The 23,528-nt window shown below is 53.8% G+C and overlaps 2 protein-coding genes across 3 annotated transcripts; both read right to left on the reverse strand.

Annotated features, from left to right (window-relative positions):
- Positions 1 to 601: 601 nt before the first annotated feature.
- Positions 602 to 11,298, reverse strand: Vars2 (valyl-tRNA synthetase 2, mitochondrial). The gene is made up of 29 exons (XM_038343067.1): positions 10,791 to 11,298; positions 10,600 to 10,681; positions 10,412 to 10,512; positions 9,890 to 10,011; positions 9,722 to 9,788; positions 9,527 to 9,624; positions 8,142 to 8,223; positions 7,906 to 8,025; positions 7,463 to 7,574; positions 6,902 to 6,990; positions 6,406 to 6,496; positions 6,191 to 6,318; positions 6,010 to 6,113; positions 5,676 to 5,757; positions 4,967 to 5,043; positions 4,812 to 4,887; positions 4,638 to 4,743; positions 4,462 to 4,532; positions 4,254 to 4,379; positions 4,070 to 4,174; positions 3,914 to 3,982; positions 3,745 to 3,823; positions 3,524 to 3,651; positions 3,295 to 3,447; positions 2,489 to 2,695; positions 1,427 to 1,538; positions 1,144 to 1,319; positions 917 to 1,039; positions 602 to 840 (listed from the first exon to the last, which is right to left on the reverse strand). Exons 1-29 carry the CDS (start codon positions 10,989 to 10,991, stop codon positions 745 to 747), a joined length of 3,183 nt encoding a protein of 1,060 aa, XP_038198995.1. The 5' UTR covers positions 10,992 to 11,298; the 3' UTR covers positions 602 to 744.
- A 127-nt stretch (positions 11,299 to 11,425) lies between these two features.
- On the reverse strand, positions 11,426 to 16,943 carry Gtf2h4 (general transcription factor IIH subunit 4). Of its 2 annotated transcripts, none has more exons than XM_038343068.1 (14): positions 16,777 to 16,943; positions 15,857 to 15,999; positions 15,492 to 15,596; positions 14,436 to 14,567; positions 14,123 to 14,219; positions 13,900 to 13,988; positions 13,631 to 13,742; positions 13,444 to 13,512; positions 13,185 to 13,268; positions 12,847 to 12,979; positions 12,559 to 12,689; positions 12,332 to 12,379; positions 12,107 to 12,185; positions 11,426 to 11,711 (listed from the first exon to the last, which is right to left on the reverse strand). In XM_038343068.1, exons 2-14 carry the CDS (start codon positions 15,994 to 15,996, stop codon positions 11,539 to 11,541), a joined length of 1,392 nt encoding a protein of 463 aa, XP_038198996.1. In that variant the 5' UTR covers positions 15,997 to 15,999; positions 16,777 to 16,943; the 3' UTR covers positions 11,426 to 11,538. The 2 variants fall into 2 exon arrangements, with proteins under 2 accessions (XP_038198996.1, XP_038198997.1); XM_038343069.1 differs by having other exon boundaries at positions 16,654 to 16,943.
- Positions 16,944 to 23,528: the final 6,585 nt, after the last annotated feature.

The following is a 23,528-nucleotide window of genomic DNA, read 5'->3' on the forward strand; positions in this document are numbered from 1 at the left end:
CCTCTGATAAGCATGCAGACGCATGGCAGCAACTGGAGCTAATGTGTCAGGGTGGCAGCTGAGTCCTGCCCTTCTGCCCAGCAATATAGGAGCACACGTCAGAGCAACCGTCGTGTTTGAAATGTGGTTACTGCAGCAGAAAGCGCTGCACCGGAGCTGGTGTGCTGAGTCAGCTAGGCTAAGTCCCTGTTGGTGAGTTGGGTGAGTTCCTTCCATTCTCTGGCTGTGTCCAGATGAAGCTAAAGCCCACAGGAGTTGGTTCTTAGTAAGATATCAGGAGTGACAGAAGACCCAGCCACAAAAGGCTCAACACAAACATGTACCTTGAGCCCCTCCATGCAGAGGGGCTGAGCAGGCTCTGAATTTCACTGAGGTGAAGTATTTGGGTGTGGGTGCAGGTGGCTGCTGGCATCTGGGACATGGAACTCAGACACTGAGTATGTCTGTGTTCCCCGGAGGCCTTTATAGACCTCACACCCAGAAAAGTATCAGCCTCTAGTCACAGGGTCACCAGAGCCCTGTCCCTAAGTTGAAGGAACCAGAGCGCCAGGGCAGCCGCCCTCTTCCTAGAGCAAGGGAGAGGAAGGATCACACGCGTATGTTTGGGGTTTCATCATTTTATCTCCCTCTCCTTAATTCTTGCATCATGGGGACTTCAGGTCTGCTTCCTTTTACAAAATGAGGAAGGTAGACGAGGTCACTTCTGAGGTCTGGGAAGGAAGGCTGGCAGGGTGTGAGTGGGGCTCAGAGCTCCCTGGCGCTGGGCGTCTCTTCTATCAGCTGCTGGAGGTGGGAGGCTGCTTGGTCCAGCTTTGACAACTCCAGGCGGAGGGAGGAAAGCTGGAGGAGGAAGAGGATGAGCGTGGGTGAGCCGGCTCCGCACCATGCCCGCCAGGACTTAGGCTTCCACATTTACCCTCTGCTGCCTCTCTGCAAGCCCCTCTGACGCGGTCCGATTCAAGAGGTCAGCGAGCTGTTTCTGTAACTTCTGCCTCCGGGCAGCGAGCCGAGGTAGCTGGCTCTGGGGGTCCACCAGGCCCTAGACATTAGGAGCGAGGGCTGAGACACCGGCTGTCTGCAGCTTCACCCTGAGACCCTCCCCTTCCATCCTCTTCTGAGATCCCTCCAGTTTCCTCTGCTCACCTGCAGCTCCATGTAGATCTTAATGGTGTCATCCAGTGGGGCGAGGGCCCAGCCGGAGGGAGCTGCTGCCCCTGGGGGCAGGAACCCTACAGCCCCACAGTGGCTCAGGGTGCCCAGGGGCTCCAGGAAGGGCTGGAATAGGCCCTGTTCTTCTGGATCTGAGCTCTGGAGCAGCACTAGTGGAGGCAGGGACAGTGAGTCAGGGTTAGTGAGGCCACCAGCTCCCACCCTTGGCTACCCTTCCCTGACAGCCTCTCATGACGATACCCAGGACCAGCCTCACCTTGGGGTCGGGCTTTTGTGAGCTGGTAGGTGGCTCGGAGGGCCCGTAGCGCCTGGACAACCTCTTGGACCCTGGAGAAGCATCGTTCCAGCTGGGGCTGGCGCCAGGACTCCTGGTGAGAGAACCCACAGTCAGCAAGGAAGCTCCTGGGAAACTTGGCATTGCTGCTGCTGTACCCTCACTCCGCCTGCAGGAGCAGGGCAACAGGTGAGGGCACCACCATCTAAGGGAATGCACGACCAGTAGTTGATGACTTGTACTCACTCTGCAGTACTAACCAATCCCCACTGGGCAAGAAATCCAAATACTATCAAGACACAAAGCCAGTGTCAGGTTTAAATCTAGAACAGTTTTACTTTGAATATTTTACAAGCATGTACTGGGTACAGCATATGCAGGCCTGAGGGATCTCCTGCACTGGGGTTACAGTTGACAGCCACAGTGCAGGTGCTGGGAATCAAACCCTGGTCGTCTGTAAGAACAGATGCTCTTAGCTGCTGAGCCACCTCTCTAGTCCCAGACTCCCCCTGCCTCTTTTTGTTTTTGGAGACAGGGTTTCTCTGTGTAACAGTCCAGGCTGTCTTGAACTTACTGAGCTCCAGCTGCCTTTGCCTCCCAAGTTCTGGGATTAAAGGCATGCACCACCACCACCCGGCCTTTCCCCTCTATGTAGTCCTGGAACTTGATACGTAGACCACGCTGGCCTCAAACTTTATAAAATCCTCCTGCCTCTGCCTCCCAAGTGCTAGGATTAGAGGTATGAATCAATTTAGTGAGACAGTATAGAAACAGTGCCGGACATGGTGGCACATGCCCTGAATCCCAGCACTTGGCAGAGAGGTAGGCGGGTCTATACAGTGAGCTCCAGGACAGCCCAGCTACACAGAAAGACCCTGTCTCAAAACGGGGGGTAAAAAAGGCGAGGGGGGGGGGAGCTGGGAAATGGCTCAGCAGGTAATGCCTGCCAGGCAAGTGTGGTAACCCGAGTTGGAAGTCATGTGCAAAGCCCCACAACCTTCAGCCATCACAAGGCTACCCCCCTCCACCCCAACCCTGACTTACCAGGCTGTGGGCACTGGGGTAGGGGGCCACACAGATGCTGGGGGCAAGGGGACCACCTTGCCTGGGGGGCAGTCTTTGCCAAAGTTCTTCTGCCAGGAAGGGCATCAGTGGGGCGAGGAGGCGCAGACCAACATCGGCGCAGGAGAACAGGACCTGAGGGGGTTCTGGGGGACACGGAGCCTTCGACAACACTGGCTTTACTGCTTCCTAGGGAGGGAGCGGACCGATAGAACAGCCACACCGCATTCTGCCTGCCTGTCACTGCTGTGCCCGTGGGGACCGGCTCCTGGGACAGGTACATGCTAAGGTCCTGAGCATCACCAACACTATGATGCTATCCCTGGATGTACATGTGAACAGGGCCCTGAGCAGTGATTTCCCAGAAGTGCGGGAGAGAAAGTGGGACAGTTTGGTTTTCCCCCCCTCTTATCAGAAAGGGACAGTGGTGGTTTTTTCCCTGCGGTGCTGGGGACAGGAGTTTCCGATGCACCACGTCCTCTGCCCTGGAACAAGGCTGAGGAACAGTGAGGGAGATCAGCCCACAGCCACCGCTGCATGCCCTGAGCGACCCTGAGTGGGGAACTAAGGCAGACAAGCACCCTGGTGACTGTCATGGACACTGCTTAGGGACCCTGGTCTGAAAGCCACCACACTGTCCCCCCTCCCGGGACACAGCAGCTAGGGTGGCTGACGCGACCGTGACAGGCAGCAGCGCTGGGCTGCACTCCAGGGGCCAGGCAGTGAAGGGGAACATGTGCATGCACCCCCGGAGCTCTGGAAACTCTAGGCCCTCCCCTACCACTCACCAGGTAGACATCACAGAGGTTGTGGAGCCAGAAATGATACAGGCTGTGGGTGACGAGCGGCAGGTCCCGGCTGAGGAAGCCCCTCTCACACTCGTGGGCTGCAAAGGCCAGGCGGCTCAGAATCCAGGCGTCCATTGCGGAGGAGGGCGACATCTGCAAGCAGGCGGCATGAGGGCCCGGATGGCTGGACCCCGTCCCCGTCACTCCAGGCTGGCTCCTGTCCTCCCACCTTCTCTGGTGGCTGGGGTACGAAGTTCTCCCCCAGGGCACGGAGGATAAAGCGCAGGGCGTTCCAGAGCTTGTTGCAGAAATGGCGGTAGTTCAGGACCTCAGAGACAGACAGGTGCAGGTTGCCCCCTGAGGGAAAGAAACAGGAGTCTCCTCGTCCTCAGCAAGCAGGGCTGGCTGTCCACACAGGGGCCCTCTGCCATGCCAGCCGCCAAGGCTCACCCAGGACTCCATGAGAGCACAGCGCAAACCTCAGGGCATCTGTCCCACACTCAGGGATCCCATGAGGAAAGTCCTTTTTCTGCAAGCAAAGGAAGACAGAGGTGGCCAGTGCCTTCAAGGCTGCAGGGGAAGCTGGCAGCCAAGTCAGAGGCCTGGACAAGGGCCTTACCTGTGCTGCGGCTGCAATGGCCAGCTCTCTCGGGTCCAAATTGCCATCTCTCAGCTTGGCCTGTAGCACCTGGGGATGAGTGACAAGTTCACGGACCACTCTCCCTGTGCTCCCCTCTGGCCTCTTCATCCCTTGAGCTAAAATCTTTGTCCTTACCTGCAGCTCTTGCCCGCTAATGATATCCCGTGGGTCTAGCACATTCCCCAGGGACTTGCTCATCTTCCGGCCTTGCCTGTCCCGAACCATGGAATGGAGAAGCACCTGGACACATGGAGGGGGTCAGCAGAAGGGCTTAGGGACTGGGGGGAGACTGGGCAGGTGGGGCACTAGAGTACATTACCTTGCTGAATGGGAGTTGCCCCGTGAGCTGGGTCCCCAGCATGACCATGCGGCTCACCCAGAACATCAGGAGGTCACTGCCAGTTTCCAAAAGTGAAAGGGGATAGAAACGAGCAAGGTCTGGCGTCTAGGACAGGATAAGCAGTAAGAGCCACGGCCGCCTGAGCCAGCTCTGCCCACCCTCACGCTTGCCGCTTTAACCACCTCACCTCTTGGGGCCAACCCAAGGCAGAAAAGGGGAAAAGAGCCGAGGAGAACCAAGTGTCCAGGACATCAGGGTCTGGGGACAAAACGGGATGGGGACAGCTAGAACCTTCGGCCACTGCTGCCAGTCCTGCCCAGGGACTCCAGTCCCAGCGCCCTTCACAGATTCGGCCACACTCACCCCTCTCCAGGGTCAGTTCTGCCCCTGGTCTCCCGGTCAGCTTTGCTGCTGCAGCTCTGGCCTCAGCCTCTGACCGCCCGACCACCCAACATTCCTTCCCGTCATCCTGAAAAAAGCACGGGATTAGTTTGGCAGGTTCTGAGCTCCCTGCCACACCAGCTGCTGCTCACCAACCTCTGCCTTCTCTCCAACCACCATGTAGGCCGGGATCCGATGGCCCCACCACAGCTGCCGGGAGACACACCAGTCCCTGCCAAAGAAGATCCCAGCTGACGCCTCGATGTGACCAGCAGACCTCCCCCTCCACCCCTTCATGAGTGCCCCCTTACCCGATGTGGGCAAACCAGTGCTGCCAGCTCTTCTGGTGGAAGGCAGGCCAGAGCTCCAGAGCCCCCGACTCCACAGCCTGGAAATAGAGGTGGCCCACGTCTTTAATCCTAGTCATGGGCAGGCAGGTCTGAGTGTGAGGTCAGTCTGTTCCAGTCCCGCCAGTGAGTGGCTCAGCAGGCAAAGAGCTTGCTTGGCTCACAGTGCCCCATGGACGAACCCACTCCACACTCTAGCCTCTCATCTCCACCTGTGTACATAACACAGGCGATTAAATTTAAGTTTTAGAACGTTTATGTCCATGTATGTATATACACATAGGTCATAGGTCAACTTGTTCTCTTCCTGCACCAAGTGTGGCAGCCAGAGCTTTTGCCTGTCAGGCCATCTCAACACAAAACCTCAGAAAGAAGCTGGGTCGTGGTGGCGCACCTTTAATCCCAGCACTCAGGAGGCACAGGCAGGCAGATCTCTGAGGTCAGCCTGGTCTACAAGAGCTAGTTCCAGAACAGGCTCCAAAGCCACAGAGAAACCTTGTCTCGTGGGGGAAAAAAACAGAAAGGGCCTTGAATTCTGTCCAAGATGATTCTGGGCTAGAATAAGGGTGCCCGCTTGGGCCATCTGCCTCCATTGCCACCAGAGCCTTTAGGACAGACCCCCAGTCTGTGCTTCATCACGATCCTCAGAGGCTCCCCTCCTCCCAGGCCTTACCTTGGCAGCTCGAGCCCCCATTTCCTGGCAGCGAACAAACCACTGGCTCTTCAGCAGGTATTCTACCACGTCCCCGGAACGGCTGCAAGGGTAGCAGGATTAGGACCCGTGTGCTAAGAAGCAGCTGGGGACAATCTCATAGGACCCTGGACTGATGGCGCCCTTCATAATCCTAACACCCGAGAGGCTGAGGCAGGCAGTTCCAGGCCAGCTCGGATTACAATCAAGACCCCAACTCAAACAGAACCTCCGGCACAGAACCCACACGCTAACCAGGGCACAGAGCCCACCCGCTTTCGGGACGGCCCCTAGTGGAGGATTAAAATGGCACTACCTGCAGAGGGGCAGCACCATGGGGTGCTCCTGCAGGCCCCGGAACAGCCCCCGCTCTCTCAGTGTGCACATAATCTTTTCCCGGGCCACAAATCGGTGAAGACCCTGGGGGAAGTGACAGACAGGATGAGGCAGGGTGGAGAGTGCCCACAGGAGATGGGCGGCACCAAGACGGGCCCCACCTGCAGCCAGTCCCCACACAGAGACGTCATTGTCCCATCCTCTGCGATGACACTCAGTGGGGTCAGGCTGTGCCGGGCCCCCATCTCGGCATCCGCTGGACTGTGAGCCGGGGTCACCTTCACTGCCCCTGGGGGAAGGAGCTGCTGTGAGACGCCCGCTCGCACGGCTCTCCCACTGTGTCCCCCTTCTCCCTGAACCCTTGGCTTCCACACACCTGTGCCCACATGTGGCTCAACAGTGGTGTCTGTGATGAGGGGGAGGAGCTGTCCTGTCAAAGGGTGACGAAGCTGTCGCCCGTGTAAATGCTAAAGGGAAAGGTGAGTGTCAGGAACAGAGGGTCTACCCGTGAGACCCCAGAGCAAGAAGGACAGAGGGTCCGTCCCGTGAGACCCCAGAGCGAGAGGGCAGAAGGGAAAGGGCAGGCGAGCACAAGGCCCAGCGAGTGAGCCAAGGAGCAGACACTCCAAACAGCTCTTCCACTGTTCCTACGAAGGCAGCCATAGGAAGCACACAAGCCAATGAGTGTGGTGTCGATACAGAGATGGGCTGGGGGCCGTGGTTAATTGACCCCGAGCGTGAGGAGAAGCAGAATAGCAAAAGAGAAGGGAGCATAGACTGAGCCGCCGCAGAGCTGGGAGGAGGGGTCTCAGAAGGGGCAACAGAAAGGGAAAGGGTGCAGTGTGGGGTGCAGGCCCACTCCAGTTACTCACTGTGTATCGTGGGTCGTCGGGGTGGACGGCCACAGCCACGTCTCCAGGCAGCGTCTCGGGCCTCGTGGTTCCCACCACAATCTCCGCACCTGGAGACAAGTATTCACGCCCTGCGTTCAGCCATTGCCCGGCCCTCCCCCGACACAGGTAGAGCAGACAAGGCCCAGCTGGCCCCTGCTCCCTCCTGCCCCTTTCTGACCAGCTGAAGCATTAAAAACTACACATTACAGCTACCTTCCTTTGCGCTGCTTTCCTGAGACAGGGCCCAATGTCACCCTGGCTGGCTTGGAACTTGCTAGGTACACCGGGTGAGCCCTAACCTGGAATCCTCCCACCTCTGCCTCCCAAACGCTGTGATCACAAGTGTTACCATCATTAGTCAGAACTAACCTTTCACCTCTTTCCTGAAAGACTCTCATAGACTTACCCTAAGTTCCCAAAGATGAGGACCCCCAGAGTAAGGACCCACAGCAGCAAACCTACCAGGGGTCCCAGAGACCCAGTATGTGCTCGAGAAAATGGGGAGCAAAGGAAAGAGGGCAACTTCAGGCTGACACTCACCGGGCTCGCCATCCACAGGGAAGGCAACAGAAGCAAGGAGCCCAAAAGACACAGGGGTCGGGCAGCCGGGCAGCTGGAGCACTGTGCGGCCAGGCAGGGGCCGGCTCTCTACCTGGAAGGTGGAGGAGGCAGGTCAGACAGCAGCCTCTCCACAGAGCTCACATCCAGGATTTCCACCACCAAGCATCCCGCTTCCCTGGCGTCCACCCAAATCCCATCCAGAGGGCTGGCGAGCCAACATCCACTGTAAAGTCACGGAGCTCAGAAGCCAAGGCAGCTCACTGTGCTAAGCACAAACTGACTCTTTACAATGCCCCTACAAGGCAAGACGCCACCATCTGACTGGCGGGAGAAGCGGGACGTCTAGAGCTTGAGACAGGCAAACACAGCTGCCGGCGGCAAGGGCCTGACTCCGCCAGCCTGCTTCTCTTCCTCTTCCTCACCTCAATGTCTGAGATGGCCGATCTCAGAGTGCACGACCAGTTCACAAGCTGACGGCTCCGGTACAACAATCCCGAGTTGTAGAGTCGTACAAATGCTTCCATCACAGCTGCCGAGGAGCCCTAGAAGGATGAGTGTCCACACCTGACGTGCTCCCTCAGCCGAACCCAGAGAGTCCCCTCATTCCTCGCCCAACACCCTCCCCAGAAAACCCAAAGGGACTATAACGTGAACTCACAGCGTCCATGGTGAAACACTCTCGGTCCCAGTCCAGAGAGGCACCCAGAGTGCAGAGCTGCTCATAGATCTCCCCTCCTTTCCTGTACCAGAAATTCCTATCGGTAAACATGACCAGAGGACCTCCCGCACAATAACCAAGGATGCTTACCAATGTCAGGTAGCACAGGAAATAAGGTGCACGTGGAACCGGCCCAGCAAAGTCTAGAAGCCGATGGAGACAGAACCACACACTCAGGGTAGAAGCCGATGGAGACAGAACCACACACCCAGGGTAGAAGCTGATGGAGACAGAACCACACACTCAGGGTAGAAGCCGAAGGAGACAGAACCACACACCCAGGGTAGAAGCTGATGGAGACAGAACCACACACCCAGGGTAGAAGCCGAAGGAGACAGAACCACACACCCAGGGTGGGCCTTTCCACGGCTTTAAAAGTTGCAGCGAGGTCTCTGCAGGGGTGTCTAAACTTCTGGCTTCTCTGAGCCATGCAGGATGAATAACTGTCTTGGGCTACACCCTGTGGGATCTACGCTGTGGCCCCTGGGTTATGAGGACACACACACACACACACACACATCTAAGCTGCAGCCCATGATTTTGAGCACATACATACATTCATTTTGCACAACACCGTAACACAACATTGCCATCTAGAAAGTTCACATTTGAGGACTGTGCAATAAAGCAAGAGAAGCAATCACACACACACACACACACACACACACAAAACAAGTCCCCAACGTATTTTAAGTGAGTTTACAATTCACAGCTATGCTGGAATGCACGTGGCTCACGGGCCACAGGTTGTACATGCCTGGCAGAACAGCCACACGGTAAAAAATGTAAGAAAGTGAGAGGGACAAAAACACGTGACAGGGGCTGGAGAGATGGCTCAGCGGTTAAGAGCACTGCCTGCTCTTCCAAAGGTCCTGAGTTCGATTCCCAGCAACCACATGGTGGCTCACAACCATCTGTAATGGGGTCTGGTGCCCTCTTCTGGCCTGCAGGCATACACACAGACAGAATATTGTATACATAATAAATAAATAATATTAAAAAAAAAGTGACAACAGAAATGAAGGAGACGGGCCCGGGTGCAAGGGAGAGGATGAAATCCAAGAGGAAACAAGACAAGCAGACAGGATTAACAAAAACACACAGACACAGATACGGGCATAGATCCATAATACACACATACACAATATTTACATTCTGACATAAACACAGCGTGTGCCCACACACACAGAGCTCGGACACTGGGTCCCTCCAACGTTGAGTCTCAGAGCTTCTGCCCTGAGGCGGTTTGGAAGAACCAACCGCTACCAGTCAGGAAAAGGCAAGCAAAGAGTCAGCCAGTCATGCAAGTGGCCCCACGGTCGTACTCATGTTTCCACTGCCACACGGCCTTGAGGAAGTCTTCCCGGCTCAGCTCGTGTCTCCTCACGCCCTGCTCCTTCCACAGGTGTTTCTCCACCACAGCCTGGAGTGGGATCAGGAGCAGAGGAAAAGCTGGTCAAGGTGCTTTGGATAAAGACTGTGCCATCGACCGAGAAAGGGAACTGGGACAAAAGACCCACCTGGGTAGCGATTCCTGCGTGATCTGAGCCAGGAATCCACAGCACGCGATCCCCACGCATCCGGTGCCTGAGACGGAAACACCAGAAGGGACCCTTGAGTTCACTCACCCTTTCACTGGGCACTTTCAACCTTCCCTTCAGAACTGCGGCCGCCCCAAGTCCTCTCACCAGCGCACAAGCGCGTCCTGTATCGCTACTGTGAGTGCGTGACCGATGTGCAGGGAGCCAGTGACGTTGGGAGGCGGGATACACATGGAGAAGGTCTCCCCTGTAGCGTAGGGCAGCTGCGCCTAGAAGGAATGAGGAGGTCTGAGGCACAAGAGAGAACTGTGTGTTACCTGGAGGGGAACAGCACCCTCTGGTATGATCAGGTCAAAAAGAACTTCAGGAGGCCAGGTGTAGTTAATCACACCTCTAATCCTGTCTCTCGGGAGGAAAGGCAGGTGGATCTCGGTGAGTTTGAGGCAAACCTGATCTACATAGAGACCCTATCTCAAAACAAAACAACACAACACAACCCAAATCATGATGATAATAGAATTTCATCCAATGTGCGGAAAGCAAAAAGAAACATCTGAAGCAGCAGGGGCCGAAAGAAGCTGAGCTGTGAAGCTGGCCTGTGCCCACAAAGTTCAAGGGCTTCCCACTTGGTCCTTGGGCCCTTGCAGCCCCGTTCTGCCCAGCACTGACCTGATACTCTGGCTTGAAGAAGCCCTCTTGCACCCACCACTGGTACCAGGCCGCCTCAACATATCGGGGACTGTAAGCAGGGGGCAGGGGCCCAGAAACATCTGTATGAGCAGAAGAGAGAGCCACTACCGGACTGCATTTCAGCAGACCACAGAGCATCAAAATCACAGAAACATACCAACGGTTACCTTTCTTTTCACCTGGCCCGGTGGGGATGTCATACAGTACTACCTCCTTGTGGCTCCAGGCCTTGGTGGGCACTGCAGGTGACTGTGGGAGGAAAAGGGGGGGGGGGTGCAGATCGCAGTAAGTACACCACAGTCATCTGGATCCCCGCACCAGATCTCCTTCAGTCCCTTCCCAAGGACTGACCCCTGACCTTGCTCTTCTCAGCTAGCCCAGCCTCCAGGGCCGCCTGCTTCTCCCGCAGGCGCTTCTGTTTGGCTTCGCGGTTCCTCCGAGAGAGGGGCGAGCCTTGGAGCTCTGGCTGTGTACACAGTGGCTGGGGCCTGGAGAGACCCCAGGAGGGCCTCAGCAGCCAAAGCGGTGGCCGGAAAGAGGCCAGAGGTAAATGAGACATCGGGAGAGTTTGGGAAGAAGTCAGGTGCGCTCATTAAGAGGCCGTGGGGTGCAGGAGGTCACAGCGGCTGGACCCTCTCACTCTGTCCTTCCGCCTAGGGGCGGAGCGCATGGTGTCAACAGCATTCTGGATCGCTGAAACCTTGGCGTGCAGAAGGTAGGGGCTCTGACGGCCACCCTGAGCTGACGCGGACACGCGGAAGAGAAGTCTGGGGTTCGGAAACCAGGGAACCCCCAAACCTCCAACACGCGACTCTATTCTGAACTCCGCAGCGGATTCGGTGTGCGGACAGGGAAGCCGCCAGGTGTGCGCACGCGCGCAGGGGCGGGGCCACACCGGCGCGTGCGTAGAAGACGCTCGCTCCGAGGGTTTACTTTGTAGCCGTGGGTGCCACCAATTCGGACGGCAAAACGCGGGCAGGTGTCCGGAGCCGCTTAGCTTTTTCCTTAATTTTATTAAGCAAGAAATGTCCCGGTGTGTAAACAAAATACATCTGAGTTGGAAAGCTGCCCGCCCGCTCGCCCGCCCGGGCCCAGACCCGGCCGGCTCAGGAGCTGTGCTTCTGCCGCTTCCAAAAGCGCTTGACGTCGCTGTGCCCGGCCGGCGTCACCACCATCAGCCTCTTGGCCGAGTTCTCGAACACCAGCACGCCCAGCTCCCGCGCGTGGGCCAGCAGCAGCTCAAAGTCCACTTGCGACAGGAACTGGTTATACAGGACGCCTGGGGTTGGGTGGGACAGGCAGGAGGTGAGGGGCTGCCAATGGCCACGGCCCCTTGGGGCAGCATCTTGGCAGAGGCAGCAGACCAGAGTTTTAAGAACGAACTCGTGCCATCCAGAAGTTCGAAAAGACAACGGAATATCACAAGAAAAACCATGCAAACCTACTTAGGGCGATGACTGAATAACCCTGCTTCTTACCCTCACCTAGCTAGCTTAATCCAAACTGCACTGAATTGGGACGTATTTCCTGCTACCAATATATCAAAATAAAGGATCAGCTTTCCTCTCCCTCTCTGTGAGGGAGACAAATAGTAACTGCCCAAGACCCTTTTCATTCACACTCACCATGGCCAAACTGCTGGCCTTGCCTCTTAGATCATCAGAAGCCACTCACCTTCAGTGAAACGAAGTCTGTCCCTCTCCAGCTCCCATAGCCTAATCTGGTCTGTTATGGTGGGAGGCAGCACAGGAGTCTGCAGGAACAAGGGTGGGGCTATAGGACCAAGGGCAAGAGCCCAAAGCAGTCTCTGTGGTTTAGATGCCCCTTTCCATCCATCCTTCCGTCGCTAGGTGCCCAGGCTGCCAGCCTCCAGCATCTTGGTACCCCACCCACCCATACCTGTTTGAGCATCACTGGATGGGCCCTTGTCCTTAGGAAATGGATTATCTAAGAAAACACAAGAATGCAGAAAGCCGTCTGAGCGGTCTCGGTCACTGAAACAGCATCTCTTGCACTTGCCTAGCCACGAGCCCGACAGAGCTGAAGCTATGCTTCCATGACAGGAAGACCTTGTCCCCTGGGACAAGCACAGCCCCTCTCCTGACCTCCATTCCAAGTAGAGATACCTGCTGGGCTGTGATGCCACTGGCAATGGCCTGCTGCACGCTCTCCCGGGTCACCTGTGCCACCACCATGTTGGGGAACCGATAGAGCATCTCGGAGAAGAGGGCAATGAGAGCAATCTGCAGCTCCGACTCTGGCCGAGATGAAGAGGAATGAGGAGGTGCCCACACCTGCCTCCCTCTAGCCCTGCCCTCGTGTGTTAGACGAAATACCAGAGCGCTCCTAAACCATAAACATGGCCATAACTAGAATCCCTCCTGCGTCTCCCCTCCACCTCCATCCAGCCTCACCGGTATAGGCATACAGTCGGTAATTGGTTTCCACGACAATAAAGCCCGGCTGATGTACCGTGCCCCCAGCCCCAGAGACACCAGATGAGAGGTTGATGGCTAGGCGTGTGGGGTAGTAACGCCGGGACTTCCTCTGGAAGGGCAAGGGGAAATAGGGTCCTCTGTCAGGTTACCCCACCACCCTAGCATCTTCCTGATAGACAGATCCCCAGGTTCAGGGTGCAAAACCAACCCTGAACTTCCCCCTCAAATGGCCCAAGCACTCAGTCCTGGCAAGGGCTTTGTGCTGCGCCCCAATACCCCACTCTCCTAGAAGCCAGGTGGCTGGGTGTGCGTACCTTCCTCTGGAAAACTAGTCCAAACTCACGCAGGTGTTGCAGGAAGTTCAACAAAGAATCACTCATACCCTCTACGGAATAGTCCTGGGGAAGAAACGGCCAGCGGGGGTTGGGCACACAGCCCACCACTGGCCACCCAGCCCCTGGACACACACACACACCCCCGCCCCCGTGCCTTCTCAGGCACTTCTGTGGTCATTCTTACACTCCACTTCTCCATAACCTCTCTTTATCTCCCTGTCCTCCAGCCCCCACTTACCTTGCCCAGAGTAGAGAAACTGAGCTGGAAGAGGAAGGAGAGAATCTCCACTAGGTCCATGCCCCGACTCTGAGGAGAAAGGGAAGGTGAGAGAGGATATGAGGCAGAGTGGCAGGAAGAGGGAGTTAAGGAGCGCAGTCTAGGGACCGGAGGGAGCGGACGCGCGGTCATAGGCCCTGGCTCTTACCTGCGCTGTCTGCAGATACTGCAGCATGAAGTACCAGAGCTGGGCAGACGTGTCCAGCAGCAGGAACTGGAAGCCAGCAGAAGTGATACAGGGCGGCTCTCCAGGTTCAGTGCTAGAAACGGAGGGGCTCATGGTAACGGCATGCAGAGAGGGGCTGCCTGTTTCTTATACCTACTCAGATTTCTTTCTTTTCAATCCCTCCGAGCCCTGGACACCCGCTTTATCTGAGACCCAATGAGCAGGGAGCTGCTGTGTTCTGCCCTCCTCACCTTTTCATAAGCCCAGCCTGGCTGAGGAGCTGGGCCAGGTCCTGGCTGACAGCTGCACTGGGGGAGCCCACCATGAAGTGCAAGACCACCTAGAGACAAAGGGGTCAGACTGGATCCCAGGGCTCCAGGGAATGGGGGCAGAGCAGAGATAAAGGGGTCAGACTGGATCTCAGGGCTCCAGGAATGGGGGCAGAGCAGAGGCACACAGGGGCCCGGTCCTCACCTCCCAGCGCTCCTCAGCGTACTTGTCAAGCGAGGGGACATCCCGGGCGTGCTTGTCTGGTCCCAGCTGACTTGTGTCATCAGACCAGGCCTTGCCCCTGTGGCCAGACAGGATGAACAGGAGTAAGGAGCCCTGTCTACTTCCCCATGGACCGTGAGGAAGGGGCATTTCCTATACCCTGCACCCACACCCGGTCAGGTGTATTTTTGAAGGAGCTTCCAAAGAGGGAGGGGGGCCTCTCAGGAGCTTCTCCTCCATCGCTGCAATCAGCAGTTCCCCTGACCTAACTCAGGAAGAGAGGGAAATGACATACCCACCCAGAAGGGCAATTCGGAGGTTCTGGCGGAAGATGGGGTTGAGGATGAGGCCCTGGAGTCCACCAGGGAGCAGCTGCGTATGCCAAATGCGGAGGCCACTAAGGAGCCCTGTACTCTCCTCCTGAGCCCTGGACAGAAGCAGAGGCGAGGGGCGTGTTATGAGCAGAAAGAGACCTCTAGGGCTTCCATTTCTACCTTTTCTAAACTGGCAGCCCTTGGAATAGCATCCCAGAGTGAAGCTGTGTTTCTAACTACGGCGCTAAGTAGAGCCTAGTTTTTCTTTTCTTTTTTTCTCTTCAAGACAGGGTTTCTCTGTAGCTTTGGAGACTGTCCCAGAACTCACTCTGTAGACCAGGCTGACCTTGAGCCCCCAGAGATCTGCCTGCCTCTGCCTCCCGAGTGCTGGGATTAAAGGCATGCGCCACCGCCACCTGGCTTGTTTTCTCTTCTTTTAATCACTGTTTGTTTCTCTGTTTCATTTTCTAAGTCAATCCCTTTTTTCTTTCTCTTTCTCCCTTCTTTTGTTTTGCTTTGTTTCTGAAAGGGTCCTATGAAGCTGGGGACAGCCTCAGACTTACTGTGGAGCCCTTGAACTTCTGTTCTTCCTGGCTCTCCCTCCCAACTCCCAGGATTGCTTCTTTCTTCTTTCTTTCTTTTTTTTTTTCTTTCTTTTTTTTTTTTTTTTGGTTTTTCGAGACAGGGTTTCCCTGTAGTTTCTAGAGCCTGTCCTGGAACTAGCCCTTGTAGACCAGGCTGGCCTCGAACTCAGAGATCTGCCTGCCTCTGCCTCCCGAGTGCTGGGATTAAAGGCGTGTGCCACCACCGCCCGGCTCTTTTTTTTTTTTTTAAGTTAGCATACAACTAGTTAGTTACAGAAGTCACAACCTCCAAAGGGGAAACCACTGCAAGTGTACTCTTGGAGGCTATTCCCTGTGCGGGGCAGAGCCTGCGGAGACGCCCGAGGTTTGACCCCTAGCTTCTGTGTGTATCCTAGCCGTGCAGCTTGAGAATGCAGCCACTGGGCAGCCAGCATGGCTGTGCTCAGGACTCACTTGCTGAACTCTTTCTTCACCCACAGGGCCACTGCAGCCTGCGGCAGAGGCTGCTCCAGAAAAAGCATCCGCATCACCCAGTTCTTTGCCAGAGAAGGGAGCTCCCTGAAAGGTTCAGAGGCCAAAGGTTACCAGAAGCTGCCTCACGCCTGAGCTTCTGCCCACATCTGCCTCTCGAGTGTCTCACCCCACCTCCCACCTCTTTAGCAGTCCCACTGCCCCCATACTGTTTTGGACTGCCACACCTTGTGGTAAAGTCTAACGCGACCTTGCTCACACTAGGCTAAGCCTCTCCCCATGAGACTCCAGTCTGCAGGCCCCGTTACATTCCCCAAACCACGGTCCTTGCTTTGAAAGGCTCTCACCTGAAGACAGCCAGACAAGTGGCTGGGTGCCCATACAATCGGTCCAGCACCCCAGGGCTCAGGCCCCCTAAGAACTCCTGTAGATTCCTACATTGTAGGTGTGCTCGGTTCAGTCCACCCCTTGCAGGGGTGCTCTCCATCACCTGAGAGGTACAAACGTCAGAGGTACTCCCCCACGATCCAGGCCAGTGTCGCTCTGCCTTCAGATCTATCAGGGCCACTATCACCCACCATTTCTACACCTTCCTCCCTGGTGCTACTCATTCCTTACTTCTCCCAAACTCCTCATGTTCCTGCTTCTTCATCAAACAGCCCAACACCTTGAACTTGCCAGGTGGCCAAGGATGGCTTTGAACACCAGACCCTTCTGCACCCACCTCCCAAGTGCTGGGGTTACAGGAATGCAGCATTTTGCTGGCTTTTCATCCCACATCTCCCCTAAAGTTAAACCTTCTCTCAGTCTCCAACTGGTGGGATTATTCTCACTTTTGTGTGTGGTCCTGAGGATCATGTCTAGATCCTCACCGGTGTGGCCAGGTGACAGAATCATCTATTGTTCCATACTTGCAAAAGAGTTTTGCATATTAACGACGCCTCAAATTCATCGTAGCAGTGACAAAGATGCTTATTTGAACCCAGCCCTCTCCTCCACCCTCCTGGTCAGATCGGTCTACAAGCTCCAAATCTATCAAGTCCTTAGCTCTCCCATCTGGAGACACGGCTATAAACTATCTCCATGCTTGCCAACCTAAATACCTTTCTATCCCTTTTCCCCCACGCCAGCCGCACCCTCTCACCGTCCCACAGCGTCCAAGCTCTTCACTTCTTCTTGGCTTTCCTTTCACGCCACCTCTAGCTTAACTCTCTCTCCCTTATCCCTCTCAAATCGCCCCCTCGCCACTCGGATCCCCCTCGCATACCCCGGGTCACGAGCCGTCGCTTAATCAGAGCCAATGTCTCGCACTGGCTTCTGAAAAATAAAGGATGAGAAAACGGTGGGAGAACCACGAAGTATTTCACAGACAGGAACCAGCCAATAACCAGTCCAAAGGGTAGGGAGCGCAGAGAAAGTGTGAAGAGTCAAGGGGATGAGAATAGGCAATGCACTCGCTTGCCGCGTGGCATGTTGGGAATTGTAGTCCTCTCCTTGCCTGCATTGTAGCATCGTGAGAACGGTTTGACTACAATTCCCGAAAGGCACCGCAAGACTACCAGCCGAGAGAAGCTGGTTTTTCATTGAATTCCCTAAGAACACCCTAAGACAGACCATTTAGTTCCTCTTCTCTCTTTCCCTTGCCTCTAAGGCGAGTCCTCGTCCCGCCCAGACAGGAGGAGGCAACCAATCTGGAGATGCTCCCGAGGCCTCCAATCAGAGGCCCGCTGAGGCCGCTCAGTGGCGGTGTGTTGGGTTTCTTGACCTCTGCTCTTCCCCACGAAACTGAGATAATGTACCGTGCAGAGCGTTTTCACGAGGCGAGGATTAACACATTCCAGTTCGCCCATATTAGGCAACTAAATGCTTAATCTTAATTTCTTCCTCCAGGGCCCTTTAAACTCCCAAGCAGTTGGAAGACTCCATTACAGTTTTTAAAAGAAAGCTGCCGTTTGCTCTGATTTGATTTATGAATTTACTGGAGAGAAAGGCAAGGGAAGGGAAGACATCCACCAAGGTCAACTATAGTTTCTCCAGTTCTTATGCGTCAAATTCTGGGTTTTTTTTTTTGGGGGTTGTTTGTTTGTTTGTTTGTTTTCTATGTATGTCCTGGAACACGCTCTGTAGAACAGCCTGGTCTTGAACCTAGAGATCCACATGCCTCTGCCTCCCAAGTGCTGGGATTAAAAAATATGGGTGCTACCACTGCCCACAGAATAATTCTGTTATTCGTACATCACAGAATACCAAGCCCAACAAGAATAAGGAATTTGCACAAGAGATCCCCAGTGCTGGGATACACATTTCCAAGGACAAAAAAATGGCAGGACCATGTAAGACTTTGTTATGCCTTATTATGCCCACGTGTGTTTCTCCCTGGCTATTTGCCAGTCAGTATCTAAAATCAGCAGAGCATCACGAAGCTGACAGTGCTTTACAGCACACAGTGCAGTGTTTATATATTTCAAACACAAGAGTCACAGTCTGGGAAGAAATGTTGGATGAAATGGGCAGAATTGAAAGAAAGCACCTCTTATGGAGCAATTAAAAAAGACAACAAACAAACAAGGCCTGTGAGATGACTCACCGGGTGACCGAGCGGCTTCCATGGCAAGAAGCCGCCCCCGCCCCCCAGCCTTTGCCCTCCTGTACTCACAAACAGGAATAATGAATGAATATTTTTTTAAAACATGAAAGTCATTTGACAATGTCTTGTTTGTCAATATTAGAGCAAACTCTGTACCAGCCTCTCCTCTCGTTGCCATTACCAAACTCATTTGTCCACGATGACCTTCATCCTGATAGCAAAGGTAAGGCAGTTTCTAAACATAAAATAACCTTGTCTGGATGAAACAACTCCAAGAGGAGAAACTGAAGGCTTGCACACAGCCCCAGAGGTGGATTTAACTTCCCATTCCTCCGACCTCCTCTACAAAGCCCAAGCATCCCTTTCGTCTTTGGCAGACACCCCCTTACTGCCATGTCTGCCCCTCTAAGTTTGAAGTAAGCAGTTCAGTCTATTGAGGTCCGTTTCCAGCCTCTTTTCTGCCTCCTGTCTCTTTAAGATGCTTCAAAAATCTAACAGTAAAATAAGGAAAGGAAACATACTAGATTAGCAAAAGAAATAAGCAAGCAATAATAAGAAATCCCAATGTCTTGTAAAGAGATGGGAAATTTTTGATTTGCAATTAAAGGTGGGGGGAGGAATGGAGACTGGAGAGAGAAAAAGAAGCAAAAATAAAAATAAAAATGCCGGGTGGTGGTGGCACAGGCCTTTAATCCCAGCACTCAGGAGGCAGAGACAGGTGGATCTCTGTGAGTTCGAGGCCAGCCTGGTCTACAAGAGCTAGTTCCAGGACAGGCTACGTGTGGCATTATGGACCTATAATTCTGCTCTGGATGAGTAGGTGGAAGGAGGGTCAGGAGCAGTCATGGAGCACACCTTATTCCCAGCACTCAGGAGGCAGAGTCAAACAGATTTCTGTAAATTCAAGGCCAGGCTGTCCTACAGAGAGAGTTGCAAGACAGCCATAAAGAGACCGTCTCAAGAAACAAAACAAAAAACCAGGCAAACTGTAAATTCCTAATCCTACTGCCTCCATTTCTGGAAAGCTGAGATTTCAGGCAAGCATTACCACCCCAGCTTCTACAGATAATTTCCATGTGGTTGTTCTTTGACCCAGCAACACCACCATTAGAACTGTATCATCCAAGTAGGGCCGTGGTGGTGCTTGCCTTTAATCCCAAACCACGTGAAGCAGAGGCAGGGAGATCTCTGTGAGTTTGACACCAGCCTGGTCTACAAAAGCTAGTTGTTCCAGGACAGCCAGGGCTGTTGTACAGAGAAATCCAGTCTCAAAAAAAAACTGAAAAAAAAAAGAGAATTGTATCATCCTGAAATTCTTGCCCATAGAACAGATTAGATGCAGAGATACCCAACAAAGATGCTTCCTGAGCTCAAAAATGACAAAAAGGCTCACAGACCTGTGCCAGAGTCTGGTCAGAGAAAACACAAATCATCCCAGCAATGTGAAGACTGGGTACGGCTGAGAAAGGAGGGGCTGTATGCATACTGGGGCCTTGAACTGCACAAGACCCATCACCAGAGGAAGAAACACAAATTATAAATGGCTTAAACAGCCCAGAAGAAACTTTGATATGTATATAAAACCGAAAGGTAGGCTGGGGAGATGGCTTGGTGACCCAGCACCAACTGTGAAGGTGTGAGGACCAGAGTTCAGACTCCAGAACCTGCATAAAGTGTTGGACAGGAGCAGCCACCTGCCTGTATAAGACAGGGCATTCATTCCCCAGAGCAGCTGTCTAGGGAATCTGTCCATTACCAGGGAGGTATGGGCGATTGAGAAACCCTGCCTCGATGGATAAGGTGAAAGCCATGGCGGGTGGTTCAGTTGACTCGCTTGGCCGGATTCAACAGAGGCAGCACTACCTAACAATGCCGTGAGAAGCTCAAGCTGGGGTCTTGGAGCCGCCCTCAAAGAAAGGGCCTGATAAGGTTTCCCCAACTCTTTAGAAACTTTTTTCTTTTTTCAGAATTGAGCCCTGTGTTCCTTAAATTGGCCATTTCACAGTTTATAATCTCACAGAAACAACACAAAGACACGTACACAAATGTATGTGTAATAGCTCATACAAGGAAACGAAGAACCCCATGGGCTGAAGAGCATCAGTGGAGATCTGGCCTGACCAGGGGAGATTGCTGAAGGGCTAGCAACACAAGAAACCCAGGGAACACTGTTTCTGGACAAAGGCTGCTACAAAGGCCCCATTAGGAGGGTCGGTGGCTTCGGGGAAACTGAAAAACAGTGGTGTGTGCAGGAGAATGTGCTGGTCCAGAAAGTCAGCCCTGGACAGAGCAATCAGAAATGGACTTGGTGGAACACTTCTACTATAAGCTTTCAGGAGACTGGGGCAGGAGGATTGCTAGTAGTGAGATTCTTATAGCAAACAGCACAGGCCTTTAATTCCTGAACTCAGGAGGTAGAGATCCATAGATCTCTGAGTTCAAGGACAACCTGGTCCTGCATAGGGAGCCAGGCCAGTCTTGGCTACACAGTGAGACCCCATCTGAATAAGACAACAGAAAGATCCACAAAAGCAACTAGGTAGGGGTATAGCTCAGTGGTAGAGTGCTCGCCTAGCGTGTGCAAGACCCTGGGTCCAACCCCAAGCATTGTAATCATCAAATTATTGTTTTACCACACATATCACAAATACATACACATAAAATAAACAAAATGTAATAAAAAAACAATTTAAAGGGGCTGGTGAGATGGCTCAGAGGTAAAGGCGGTTGCCACCATACCTGAGTTTTCTACCCAGGACCACATGGTGGAGCTAGAGAACCAATTCCTGCAGGTTGTCTCTAACCTACACACATGCACACACGCACACACATGCATGCATGCCCACACGCATACACACACATGCATACACACATGCGCACACACGCACACACGCATGCACACACTTGCACGCATGCACACATACACACATGCATGCACACATGCACACACGCATGCCTGCACACACACGCATGCACACACGCACGCATACACGACTCCACATACATGCATGCACATTACATAAATAGATGTACTATGTAATAATTTTTGAAATACAAGCTACAGAGGACCAGGCACAGTGCTGTGTGCCCGCAATTCCAGCACCTGGGAGGTAAAAGCAGAGCATCCCTTCCGGATTATTCTCTGTTCCACAGCAAGTTTAAGACAAGTCTGGGCCACATGAGACCATAAGATCCAGCCTCAAAACAAAGGTCACTGTGGCTGCAGAACTGCAAACAAACCGGAGAGGGACAGAAGCGGTCCTGGGGACTAGCTAGGACACATCAGTGTTGCAGCCTGTGCCCAGGCGGGGGAAAATGTCAAGAGAGAACGAAGACCTGGCAGCGGACCTATTAGCTGCGCACTGGACTGGACTCAGCATCGAGGAGGATCAAGGGTGCCATTGCTGCCGCGGTGGGAGAGGGGCAGGTTTGGACACGCTGGCCTGAGCTTCGCAGGAGCCAGAGTTACATAGTTCCAAAGCTTACTTAAAGCAAGTCTGGGCACAGAACCCTGGGAGCTATGGCTCCCTGCCAGGAATTCCATTGCTTATTATTCTAATGTCTGACCTCTGAACTGTAACCCATCAATGTCTGTCTTAATCGTAAGGCAGTAGCCTGACCTCCGCAGCTTTAACAAGACTGTTAGATTTGTGACCTGGGCCTTGAGAGCCCATTAATCCAGCCTCAGATTAAATTATCTTTACTGTTGTCTTCTCATTATCTGTTTGGCTCACTTTGTGAATATCGCCAGCAAAACCCCAGGGTCCTTGTTTCACAGAAATGGCTGTGAAGATGGGCTGCTTTCTACAAACCTGCAACTCGACTGTTTCTTGCTTGCCACCCACAATGACCTCTCAAGCTTGCCCAGTGGCTGCAGCTTGTCCTTGTCGGCCTGAGACATCCAGGCTCATAGCTGTGGCTTCCACCAGACAGCTCACAGGCAGAAGTCATGCGCATGCTCCCAAAACCGAACCCAGAGATCACCTGGGTCTCCCCAGCCCTCGGGATCCGAGAATTGGATAAGGAAAATAAATCACACCTTTATTTTGGATACCCTCAACCCAAAATCTAGCGCTGCTCTTTACGGTGAGTGAGAGAACTCCCGGTGGCTTCTGAGGTAGCTGTTGACTTGCTGCCAGTGGACACCACTGATTTCTTTCTTTCTTTTTTTTTTTTTTAATTTTACGTATCAATCCCAGTTCTCCTTCCCTCCCCTTATCCCACTCCTCCACCACCTTCCCCTCACTCCACCCACCACCTGCTCCTCAGAGAAGGTATGGCCTCCCATGGGAAGTCAAGGAAGTCTGTCCCTTCACTTTTGAGGCCTGACCTCCCCCACTGCCCCACTCCCGTGTCTAAGCTGAGCAAGGTATCTCACCATAGGAAATGGGCTCCAAAAGCCAGTTCCCGTACGAGGGATACATCCTCCACCAGCGGCCTCATAAACTGCCCAATCCACTGTCACCTGCATTCAGGGGTCTAGTTTGGTCCTATGCAGGTTCCGCAGCTGTCAGGTTGGAGTCCGAGAACTCTCACTAGCTCCAGTCAGTCGTCTCTGTGGGTTTTCCCATCATGGTCCTGACCCCTCTTCTTTTCCACTGACTGCAGGGGCTTGGCCTAGTGGTTCGACGTGGATCTCTGTATCTGCTTCCATCGGTTACTGGATGAAGGTTTGCCGGTTACGGTAGTCCTCCATCTGATCACAGGGGAAGGCCAGTTCAGTCCGGCTCTCCACTATCGCTTAGAACTTTATTGGGGGGGGGTCACCCTTGTGTACTCTTGGGAATTTCCCTAGTGCCAGGTTTCTCGCTAATCCCATAATGGCTCCCTCTATCAAGATATTTCTTTCCTTGCCCTCCTTCTCTGTCCTTCACCCAACCTGACCTTCAGATCCCTCTTGTTCTCCTCCCCACCTCCCCTTCCACCTTCACCCCTCCCTCCCACACTCACTCCCAATTTACTCAGGAGATCTTGTCTATTTCCCCTTTCTAGGCAGATCCATGGATGTTTCTCTTAGGGTCCTCTTTGTTACCTCGCTTCCCTGGGGTTGTGGACTATAGTCTTGGACACCACTATTTGTTTGCTTTTAATTATTATGTGCATTGCTGTTTTGCCTGTCGAGTTAGACCGTTGAGAGCTGCCATGTGGGTGCCAGGAACTGAACCTGAGTCCTCTGGAAAAGCAGCCAGTGCTCTTAACCACTGAGCCATCTCTCCAGCCCCCAGTGACGCCACCGTTTATATTCTCCCTGCAGAGCATGGGAGTGGACAGGGCTCTCAGTGTCCAGCGGGCATGGGCCTGGATTATGTGACCACAGACCAATGCTAGACTACAGGCAGGATGTGGAACTCGGATGGGAAAAGGGAAGACAGCAGGCTGGGAGTGAGGGGGGAGGCAGACGTTACCCAACCCCCAGGAAATGCACCCGCAGC

This window comes from Arvicola amphibius, chromosome 9 (genome assembly GCF_903992535.2).
Source record: "Arvicola amphibius chromosome 9, mArvAmp1.2, whole genome shotgun sequence".
Lineage (NCBI taxonomy): Eukaryota > Metazoa > Chordata > Mammalia > Rodentia > Cricetidae > Arvicola > Arvicola amphibius.